At 36.9% G+C, this 11,537-nt stretch overlaps 1 protein-coding gene across 4 annotated transcripts in view; it reads right to left on the bottom strand.

Moving 5' to 3' along the window:
* Window positions 1–287: 287 nt before the first annotated feature.
* KCNMA1 (potassium calcium-activated channel subfamily M alpha 1) overlaps window positions 288–11,537 on the bottom strand; it is a 502,288-nt gene continuing 491,038 nt past the window's right edge. For all 4 annotated transcript variants that reach the window (XM_035897306.1, XM_035897307.1, XM_009641982.2 and 1 more), the window contains 3 exons: window positions 6,125–6,319; window positions 4,414–4,532; window positions 288–2,661 (listed from right to left, as the gene is read on the bottom strand). In XM_035897306.1, the coding sequence (XP_035753199.1) occupies window positions 2,412–2,661; window positions 4,414–4,532; window positions 6,125–6,319 (564 nt within the window). In that variant the 3' untranslated portion in view covers window positions 288–2,411. The remainder of the gene's footprint in view (window positions 2,662–4,413; window positions 4,533–6,124; window positions 6,320–11,537) is intronic.

Below are 11,537 nucleotides of genomic sequence, written 5' to 3'. Positions count from 1 at the left end.
AGCAGGAACCTGGGTGTTTACAAAAGGACACGTGCAATTAGAAAGGCAAGCAGATGAGAGGATAAAAAATAAAACAGGGTTGAGCAACAGCAGCAGCAGCAGCAGCAGCCAGTTTTACTTCTGGTTTGGAGGGAAAAAAAAAGGCAAAATAAAACCAACAAAACAACCAACCAAACAAACAAACCAATAACTGAATAAAGTTTGTAACTATTTTTTTTTAATTTCACAAGTTTTCACAAGGACAAAGTTATAGAAGGAAACCCACAGCAGTTGCTAGGTCATGCAGAACCATTAATTGTCATACCTTGGCCCATTCTATTCATCCTTGTTGCACTTTAGAAAAAGAAGTAAGCTATGTAAGTTTTACAATGCTTTTAAACTGTCATATTTCCTGTTGAGCACTTTAACTGGCACATCCTTGTAGTAATAAATATTCTTAGGGAAAACATGATAACTTTCTTTGCAAAAAGAAACACATGAATTTGTCTTTATGATGAAGAGCAACTGTAATAGACTCATTTGTAGGGGAGCATCCATAATTTGCAACATATTTCACTGATAGGACTTACAGCTGCATTTGAATGCACACACACATATATGCTGTATTCCAATCATTATGCTTAACACTGCGCAGTGCTACTCTCTGTAGCCCACTTATATGGTTCCAGGTTTTGTCAGTAAAAGTGCTTGGCTTCATTGTCAATTCACACAGCAAGCAAATCTTTAAAATTATCATGCTTGGGGAAGGGAAAGGTAGAAAACAACACTAACCATAAAAGCACCTTGTCTGGGTTGGCAGTTACAATGCTAATCACTCCCACATCCAAATATTTATTTTCTGTCTGCATGCTTTCTTGCTGCGTAGTCAGGGAAGGTGGCATGTGTTTCTGGCCTCCCTACCCTGGGAAACTCTTCATACCACCTAGAACTAGTTCTATATTCCAAAAGGTTGGCATTTGAAATTAAAAAAACAAACAAACAAACAAACAAAAATCAGGCTTGAAGTATAATTTCTATGTCTGTCTAGGATCGACTCCTTTCCACTACTTTATTTAATTCCCTGCCACAATTTTTATTTGGCTGGGTGTGTCATTGGTGAGGACCTGCAAGAACCAAACTCCGGCAATGGCCTATAACATGATGCCTCAGCACAGTGAATATCTCTACCCCAGGCCTCTTGTTCTGCTCATTAGCTGTCCAGGGTACAACACCTTTTCTTCCCAAACGGGAGAAACCTTAAAGGCACTCAGTTGTCTTCCCCTCTATTCCTGCGTACTGGCACACACCTGTTGAAAAGAACCAGCTAGAACATGAAGCAGGATTTCTGGAGGATCTTCACATATTAGGACTCTTGTTGGAAGATTTATACCACCACTCAAACTTGGAAAAGTTAAACTACCATCTGGGGAAAGGAACAAAGTCCCTCGAGATCTGATACTTAAGCATAGAAAAATGCTTGCTCTTTTCTGAACATTATTTATTCTGTACATAAGGTGACTAATTCACCTTTTAAAGACGTAAAAGTCCCAGGAAGGCAGTTTTTAATGACTTACATCCAATATTTATGATACATATGGCTTTTTATCCCAAATGTCAAAAGTGAGAGAAAATATAGCTATTCATGTGGCAGTATAAATAGACAGAATAATAATTTAATATGCAATTAGACTCTTTCTAAACTTAAATTAAACCATTGCGGTTTTACAACTCCATACCCAGACCATATCAGTGTTAAAGGGAAAAGACACTATCTCCAAAAGGCTAGTATTTTAAAGAAAGTCCTTAAACAAGCAGAAAAGTCCCTGATGTTGCTTTGGTATAAAGCAGGTGCGTAGCAATAATCTATACAAAGAGTGTTAGCCCTATACAATACAAGCTTCGAGAGTGAAAAATCAGTAGGGATTTTTTTTTTTGTTGTTTTGTTTTGTTTGTTTTTTTTTTTAAATGGGTTAGTTTTATAAGCTTCAAATAAATGTAGCAACTCCTGTAAATATGAATATAAAAAAACCTACAGCGACATACATCAACACTTCTGCACTAAATGACTTTCTTTGTGTAACTCTGACATCAAGAGCAAGTGTTCATGTTAAATATACTCTATTTTCTGATATGTAGAGTAACTGCAGTGAGTTATTTATGTTTTCAGTGTGCCTATGGGTTTAGAATTTTTTTTTCTCCCCTAGCATCATAAATAACTTTTGGTCCGTCTGCTTTGTTGCTGTTGTGCTTAAGGGTTTTATGGTGGTGAAATAAAAATGACAATCACATGCACACTGTCATACATATGCAAAATATGTGTACAAAAAGGGAGAACTCCATGGGAAAACAGGGAACATTACTGCTGGAAACATTAACTGGGGAGAATGGGTGGTGAATGCAAGTTTCACACACAGTGGGAGCAGGTACACATATCAAAGTCTATCCTCCTGCACATACTTCTGTTTTTCCCGGGAATCCCTGGTCTTGGTGCGGTTCGGTCGGTTTGCTGTTGATGGGATGGAGTGAACTGATGAGCTCTTCTTGCTGGAAGAATAGGAGGAATGGGAGGAATGAGAAAGACTGGCCCGGGACTGGCCAGCGTTGTGGTCAAATTGCATCAAACAGAAGATCAAGTCTGTCGGCACAAGCTCAAATTCATATGGTGGGTTTGTGATAACATAACTGGAAAGAAAGGAAAAAAAAAGAAAGAGAAAGCAGGTTTAGATTTGTACCAAAACTTTTTGTCTAGAGTTGCTCCGTCATGAACATTTACCCAGCTTTTTGCATTTCTGTTTCCTTTGGTGTGTACCTAATTTGAGCTCACATAATACCCGTTACAATTTAGGACCTTATGTCAGATACCACTTTTTGTATGTTTTCTGTTGCACAGACATACAGTGAGAGTAGGACATTCTTCAAGTGAATCACATCGTGATTTTTCAGAGGAGACACCAAACCAATCACCGTCCTTTCTCTAGCTGCACCACAATGCAATGACTCTAGAAAACAGGTTTACATATTGACAAAACCCAGTAACATACCCATCAGCAACAGTATTTAAAAGAATGGCTGAGAAGCAGGGAGATGAGGATTTTAGGTGTCGTTATACTGAATTACATATTTACTATATAATTATTAAATAGTTAAATTCTGTCAGTAGAGCAAAGGATATAATTACTTGTTTGGATTGAGACTGTACACAAAGAAAGTTAGGAAAATATATCAGCAAATTTTCAGTGAGGTTAATTTTGTTCATTCATTCCACGTGTAGATTCATGGCCTCAAAGCGCATTTATAAAAAGAAATCTGCACATCCAAGAATCCAGCATTGCTAAGTGTACATCCCAGGCCTGAAATAAAAACTCTATCAATTTCAAGAATCCTCAACTTCAACTAACCCCCTTTCAGGGTAGGAAGGGCTTATAAACCCTGCTGCTAAGTTATTTTTCCACGCATGTGAAAAACATGTTTGAGCAAGGCAACAGGCATTTTCTGTCCAAGCAAGAAATGAGTAAAAATTGATCACACAGCTCACAACTTCTTTTCAAATTAATTCAGTGCTCATAAGAAATCTGGTTTAGCTGCCTCAGGGACAGCAGTCACTTATTAATCCAACAAATAATCCCAAGTATAGCAAGTACAGTGTAAATCTAGACTGAAAATAATTTTTTTCTACTCAATTTGTCCAAATCCTTACAGAAGAAACTGCTTTGGTGGGCTGCAGGGTTGTTTATTGCCATGTTCGCCCAATAATGATGCTTTTGTAGAGAATGAAACAGTAGCAGATGGTAGATTTGTGATAGTTCTGGTGTGGGTCTGTGTGTATATTTCTACTAGGCACTTAATTAAGACGCATTTCAAGTAAGCTGCTAAATGGCTTTCAGTTTGCAAAGATGGAAATGTGTCTGCTCCATTTAGAGCACTAAGGTCAGCCTTGGTGCTACTCAAGTAAAAATGCAGCCTACCAATAGAAGGGTTTCCATTTACTGGAAGAAATTATGATTAGACCCATTAGTACCAATGAGAAGCCCACAGGAGTAGTTTTTGAGCATTCAGAAAACATAAAGTCTAGCTACTATAATCTAAATTATTATCCAGTGGCTTACAGGTGATTGATATAAGGAAACTGAAATCCTTCCCTTGTACGCAAGCAGTGGATCATTGTAAATCAAACAAGGTAAAGATACGTTCTGCAAATTTACATTAAAAAAATTTTATTAAAAATAGCTGAAAACTTATGCTATGATATCCAGCCTACAATTTAAATTCAGCTAAAGAGTCATCATGAAGTCCTCAAAGAATTAGCTTTTATCATAAACTTATGTAAAAAATGGAGAAAGCTCTTTTTCAGATTTATTACAGGCACTGGGAATCTTCCTCACCAAGATGATTGAAGAACAATGAAGCAGAGACGTTCTAAAAGACTGGACTTACCGTTTAGTGCACTGGCTAGGAGTACTTAGATGTGCATCCCTTAATCGATAAATTCCAAAGCAAAGCATATTGTAAGTTTTCAGTGCTTTACAAAATAGATCTCCGTAACAACCTCCATCCTAGGAGAAAGAAAGGCGGGGGGGGGAGGAAGAGAGAACAGCATATTTTTTTCTTTCTTTTCTCTGGTAACACAATGTCAGGGAACAGGATTTTCAGTATGAGCCTGTACAAAAAGGACAGTCTGTTGTTTGTCACAAATGAGTATATTTTACCCAAGGAAATTAATAATCTAAATTTTTTATTTCAAATAAGTAATTATGTAAAGTGATCATTATTTTGGAGATCCTTGAAATGATGGTAAATTGGGAAGAGTGACTTGCTTTAAGCTGAAAATATAAATTGTGGTACCAAACAATGCATATTCTACATATTAGAACTGTGGTATTAAAATTGTTATGTTAATAACATTTTATATATTTATAACATTAATACTGTGATATTAAAATTTTGAGTATTTTTGACCCTTTTATGGTAGTAGCGATACTGTCATTTCGGCAAATAAACTCACTGGGGAGCACAACAGAACTTAGAGTTCTGAGGGGTTAAAGGATAACAAAACATCTCCCACTTTAAAACAATAATGAAATGTAGGTGAGTTTTCATAAATAGTATAAAATGTTTTGATGAGCAAAAAAAAAAAAGTTTAGATTTGATCATTTGTATATCCAAAATATTGATTCGTAAGTAATGATGAGTGTTAATGCCTTCTACCTCCACCGATGTAGTGCAATCGAGGCTCTGGCAAAATAGCGTTTGAAGGATTGGTATTGCTTGTTTTCTTTGTGAAAATATTATACTGCATACCCAAGTGTTTTGATGAGCTGTTAGTCTCAGCTATGCATGGACTTCTACATGAACTGAAAGGCTGTTTACTTCTATCTGTGCACTCTCATCACCCTTAATCCTTAAACTGGGATTCCCTGTCATTTCTGTGAAGAAGGTCGCTCCTTTCTTTTTGAACAGGGCTGGTGAACACAAGGTTAATTTAAGGAATATCAAATCCTGCATCATCAACAAAGTGAAGTGGGTGCTTTGAGATTTGCCTCAAGATTACGAGTTTCTAGATACTTCTTTATCCAAATGCATCATCTTTTAAGGGTGGTTTGTTTATTTAGTTGTGTTTTTGGTTTTTTTTACTTCACTGTTAGGATAGAGAAGTCAAAATGTCAGAAAATTAGGATTTCGCAAGAATTTTAGTTCATCCAATAACAGCAGAAAACAAACCTTATAGCTTTGTTTTCAAGCTAATAAGCACATTTTAAGGAAGAACTGGAAGCTCCGTGAAAAGACAAAATAAGCTTATCAAAATCCAACGAAGGTATAGACATTGCTCATGGTTACAGTGGACTGTTGTTAGAATGGTTATATCATCCAAGTCAGCTCATCCATCTCTTTAGCTGACAACTAAGAACCACCACAGGATTTTCTGTATGAAATATGCAGGCAAGGAGTCTGGGAAGCCCTATAGCTTCTTAAAAAGGGTAAGAGCAAACCTGGCACCCTGTGCTGTAAATTGTCAAACGATCCAAAAGCTCTATTAAATTAAGTAATAGAAATTAAAGGCTAATGAAGATCGATTTTTAATTCAGCCTGAGAGAAAACAAATAGACTGCAGACCAGTCCTGGTCCTACATTTCCCTCATGATCTTACCCCTAGGTCTGCAAAGGGCCCATCATACAAAGCCAACTGAGCAACTCGACACCTGTCCCTGTTTGCAAGTGTCTGGGGCGTGCTGTAACCTCCTCTCAATGCATTTTCCTCAGCAATCAGTGCTTCCAGCTCTGGTGTGGCTCCTCCTGTTACCAACGTCCGTATCAGTGTGAGGATATTGTCATTGAAGTATGTCTGCAGAGATAAAAGAAAGCTCTTTAAGCAAACACCATTAAAGTCACAACTGAAGACATCCAAATTACAACTTTTCTGGGTTTCTGCTGTTTAAAGTTCTTGGCTGTCTCTTCAAATAATTTTATATAGAAAGTGAAAAGACAGCAGCCTCCAATTACTCTATTTTCTTCTATCCCATTAGGCTCCTATACTAGATCCTTCCTTTTAAACACCAATTCAGGCTGATTTTTATTAAAGTACAAAAATTTGAATGATTTATGTTTCCTATAATTGGTGTTAGTAGTGATGCAATGACTGCTTTCCTTCTCATTGCCTTCATGTCTAATAATGGGCTTTAGGACATGTAATTGTAAAATTCAGACCACATTTAAAGCTTACACAGGCTAGATTGCCTTTTTACTCTTGTCACCAATTCGTTGGGGAGCTGCCTTTGTGCTGCAAATGTCATTACTTATTACTTTGGCTGGACTCTAGCAGTCTAACCGATGTATTGTACTAAACATCTTATTACGAGACTTGACAGTGTTCAGACACAAGCATGTATCAATTAAACATCTTGAGTTCATTCCAGATAAATGTATGATGAGTTTGGGATCCTGGTGGTCCTTTTAAAAAACTCTAGGGTATAGGGTAAGTGTGGTTTATTAGGGAAGATTTACTCCACACTGACATTTTGCCAGCATCTGTAGCATTGCAAGTCTGTCAGGCAAACAATGGGTATTTTAAATATTAATTTAATGCCAGATGAATGACTTTCAAGTTCACTTAAAAGTATACTGGTATAGTTCAGAGATAGTTAAATATCTGCAGTGTAATGTACTGGGCAAAAAATAATGTTGAACAAAAAGAGGAGAACACCATCACTTACAATGTCACTAATGTCTGTGTTTTCAGAACTGTGGGGGACATGCGAGAAGAAAATGAGCTCGCTGTAGAGTACACAGGAATGACATTACTGGATTTGTGGATGCCATTACCAGATTTGTGACTTTTGCTGAATTTAGGGCTTGGAACAAAACCATCTGTAATCCAACCAAGTAAAAACAAATACTGAATTCTCAGTGCTTGTTGCCCAAAGATACTTTTAAAATAATACTTTTTGATGAAATTCATTGTTCTATCCATATAATGTAATTGTATTTAATACATGGGTAAACTGAGGTACAGGTTGAAATATTTTATCCTGACATCAAAAAGCAGAACTGGCTTCCTATCCATGTTACTTTGATATTCTTCCTTTGCATAATGAAACTTCAGTTTTATTGTTCACTTGAGATGACAGAAAAAACAAGAGACAATGAATTCTATGCGGCAGCATTTTTCACTGCTACATTGAAGTATCATAACTTCAAGCTTCTCTGCTTATTTACATAGGCATATATGCCACTCACCTGTTGACTAAATTAAAATGAGAGGATCATGTTGTTACTGTTATACATGCCCTAAAGCAAATACTTGCATCTCATTAACTCCAATTATTTTAAATTAGCCCAGGTAAGGCCCTATATATTTTAAATACAAAGTGTACTGTAAAGAGTTGTCTGACATTAGCAGGGGTTTGGGGAAGATTCGGTTGGTCTAAACGAACAGCTAATCTCAAATCAGCTCTTACATATGTGGATGTGCTGTGTAACAACTCAAGTGCAATACTCAAACCTTTCTTAACATACAGAAAAATCAATGTGACCCCTTGCAGGAATGTAAGTCTGGAGTGATTACGTGATGTTTAATAGGAATTGCCATGGTGAGAGAGTGAAGACATTTGGGCATGACTGTTCATTCTTCAGTTATTTCTTCCTTGACGTCCCTGAGGTGAGAATCAGAGTTGCCCTCTTTGGACATCTTCCCACTGTGCTATACTTATCCAGCGTGGAAGTACTCAGAACAAAAAAATCAGCATTTAGTCCCTTTTCGTAGCCTTTGTCAACATAGCTTATATACCACACAGAACTAATGTAATTAGCACAATTCCTTTGCTCCTGCAGTTAGGCAGCAATGTCACTTGACACCAGCTTCATGGATATAAAGCCAAATTGTGCCAGATCTAGAGGTTGGAGGCACTGCAATTCTAGAAGCTTTGGAAAAGCCATTTCAGTAAAAATGTGCTTCAGCATATTCTATATGACACTTTAAGCACACATCTTCACAAAAACATCCAATTTTCTGCAATAGTATCTTTTCTCATGCATTCCCCACTCTTTTATTGAGTATTTTTGATTCTTTTTTCTTCTCTAAGTAGTGATATTTAGTATTACTAAAAAATGCTAGTCTCAGTTTTACATCTATAAATCAAGATAGAATAACATGAAGCAAAAGTAAAGCATACCTTTACTGGTAGATTTTTCAAGTCTGGTTTACCATGAGGCCAACTATGGTAAGAAATATTCACCTGCTCTAAGACTGATGGATGCTGTAAAATGGCCCGGTTTTATAGATCGTAGTGATTGGTAAAACATGAAAAAGTCTGAAATTGTACTAATAATTTTATTACTCTTTAGGAGGCATCATTAGGCCAGCCCTCACATGTTTCCAACTCTTTCTCTCTCTTTTTATACTGTAATTCTAATTATAGCAACTATAGCCAGAATCCAAGATTTACACACATATACTCTTAGCTCATCTGAATTTTGTACTGTGAAAGTACACAATTGCCCGTATCATAAATTCAGTTGTAGCTCACTAGAGCATGATCTGCTAAGAAATTATACTGTGGCCATATCGCTCATTTACTACAGATCTCATATTAAACCGAGAAATGAAATCAGTAGTAAAATAATGTATCAAGTCAGGTGCCTGTCACAAATTCATTAATACAAATAAAATAAAATAAAATACACCACCCCACCACCCCAAATCCCAGTGCAATTAAGACATAATGGGCCTGATTCTGACTTACGTCATGTGCCAACCAGGAGTAACTCTGGGAGCCATACACTACTATGAAACTGATGCAAATGAGAAAAGAATCAGGTCTATTGTCGATGGAACAGAATGCTGTCACCGGAGAAAGGCCTCCCACTGCTAGACAAATGTTAAGGCAAAGCTAGGACACTTATTAGCAAAGGAGGCAACATTTATCTTGGAACAATGGCTTAATTTGGGTTTCACACCATGACTGATGTGGATGTCACCATTTAATCAGATGGATGAGTGCAGCCAAACGATGGGGTTTTGGTTTTTTGCCATCCATGAGTGAAAAGATTCCAACTTTCAGGTCAAACTGCTCTGGCATTTCAACTGATCAGAAAATGCCTAACCACAAGGAAGAAAGGATGGATGAATAGGAAGCTGTAACTTGTCACCTTCCACTAAATAGGCTTGCTTCCTCCTGTACTAATATATCTAACACTCTTCAGGAAAAACCCATCTGTCCATGCTTTGAATTGTCACGAAAACCAGACTCCTCTCATTACCCCTTGCCAGTTTGGGACTGGGGGACACTGAAAAGCTGAACTAGCTGATATCCATTTCCTTTGGAATAATAATACACTGAAATTAATTTGAGAGTGATCTTTTACTTGCTCTGTGGGAGGGTACGTGGCCTGGATATGCCAGTACTTATACAAAACTGATCTACAGAATATCTTTGGAAAGGTGCTGCTGTTCTTAAAGTAACAAGACACTTTCCAGTGATGGTAGTGAACCCCTTTTGTTGACTGTAAAATTGTAACTGAAGAAATACATGTTTTCTGCTGCCATTAACTGAACCCCACACTGGACATCTGTATGACATTGTTATAATCGGCATCTGGAATGAGCATATGAAAACCGTGTAGTCCAAATACAGAAAAAAAGGAAATGCATCATAGGCACTGAAACTGGGTAAATAGCAAGGAAATTCTGACACAGATATCTGAGCTAGCAGTGCCACCTAGCCTGTGCTCCAGAATTGTAGTGCAGCTCTTTCAAACGTTTTGGGGATGCTTTCCTGTTTGTTCAATCATTTTTTAAAGTATAATTACCAGAGTGCTTATGTTTTGCAGTTAATGCTGTCAAGCCTTTTAAACTAATTGGTCTTTTACAGAAAATTTAACTGAGAATTAGCACATCTTTTAATAACATTGCTTTAACTTTAATAGCACTTTGCCTTTCATTTATAATTACTCTAAAATTGTCATTTTCCAAGTCATATCTGCTATTTTTTTGTGTTTGCTAGGTTTTTTTAATGGATTTCTTTTAAGAAGACTCCTCCTCCACTGCATGCAGTTTTTAACATTGCTTTCAAACAAGTATTTTAACTTGCTTTTCTTTTTCAATTGGAGGAATTCTGTTGAATGAATAATATATATCCAAACCAGAGGAATCACTGAGCTAACATCAGTAACTTATACCAATAACAAAAGGGCCTTTGAGACATAAATAACAGCACTCTCAGTTTGAAAATCTATTGATTCTCAAAGTATTATCCAAACTTGAAAGAAGCTTGGAACACTTTGGTTTACAAGATGCTACTTGCTAATCCCCTGAACACATTTGTACAAAAACTAATCTTGTGTTTCAAAATGTCCATACCATAGATTAGAACAGTTTCTTTTCTGTATAAATAAGACTGTGAGGATCCCTGAGGGAGAAGTCTTGAGTAAGGGATATACTGAAAATTTATCTTTTAACTGTTTTAAATTGTCTTCAATTCTGTGCTTTCATTTATATGAAGAAAATGTAGAATTTAGCATTACAGAACAAAAATCAAGACCTAAAGTTCTAGTACAAGTAAATAAATTCTAGGATATCAAATGTTAAATGGTATAATCTGGTTCTGGAGATCCTGGCCTCTAACGGCACCAATTGAACAGTAAATCAAGTCTATTGCCAGCGGTATCTGTGGGAGGGATGCCAACCTGCCAGAACTTCTGTGGTTCTCATAGCTTCAGCGCCAAAAGGAATAACAGAGAAGCTCTGGCTCTTAGGCCAACTGTTCAAACCTTTGAAGGTACTGCGTGTTGATAAAACTGGTTTCCTTGCACACACAGGATTTCCTCGAATAACTATCTTAACAAGTAAAAAGTACTTCTCCTCAAAAATTTGTTTCTCTTAAGCTGTCCTGTGTCATGTAACTTTTTTATAGCTGAAGATAATCTTTTTATGAAACATCTACATTATCTAAAAGATGCTTTCAATCCCACGGTTTTTAGTCACATTCAATTTGGTGATGAGAGTGTGCTTTGCTTTTCAGGAGCAGCGCCACCTTGAGACTGACAGACGACATATAGTCTTTCCC

The sequence above is a fragment of the Egretta garzetta genome, unplaced genomic scaffold (assembly GCF_000687185.1).
Source record: "Egretta garzetta isolate BGI_Z169 unplaced genomic scaffold, ASM68718v1 scaffold56, whole genome shotgun sequence".
NCBI lineage: Eukaryota > Metazoa > Chordata > Aves > Pelecaniformes > Ardeidae > Egretta > Egretta garzetta.
This window is presented reverse-complemented; position numbering and strand designations above follow the sequence as displayed.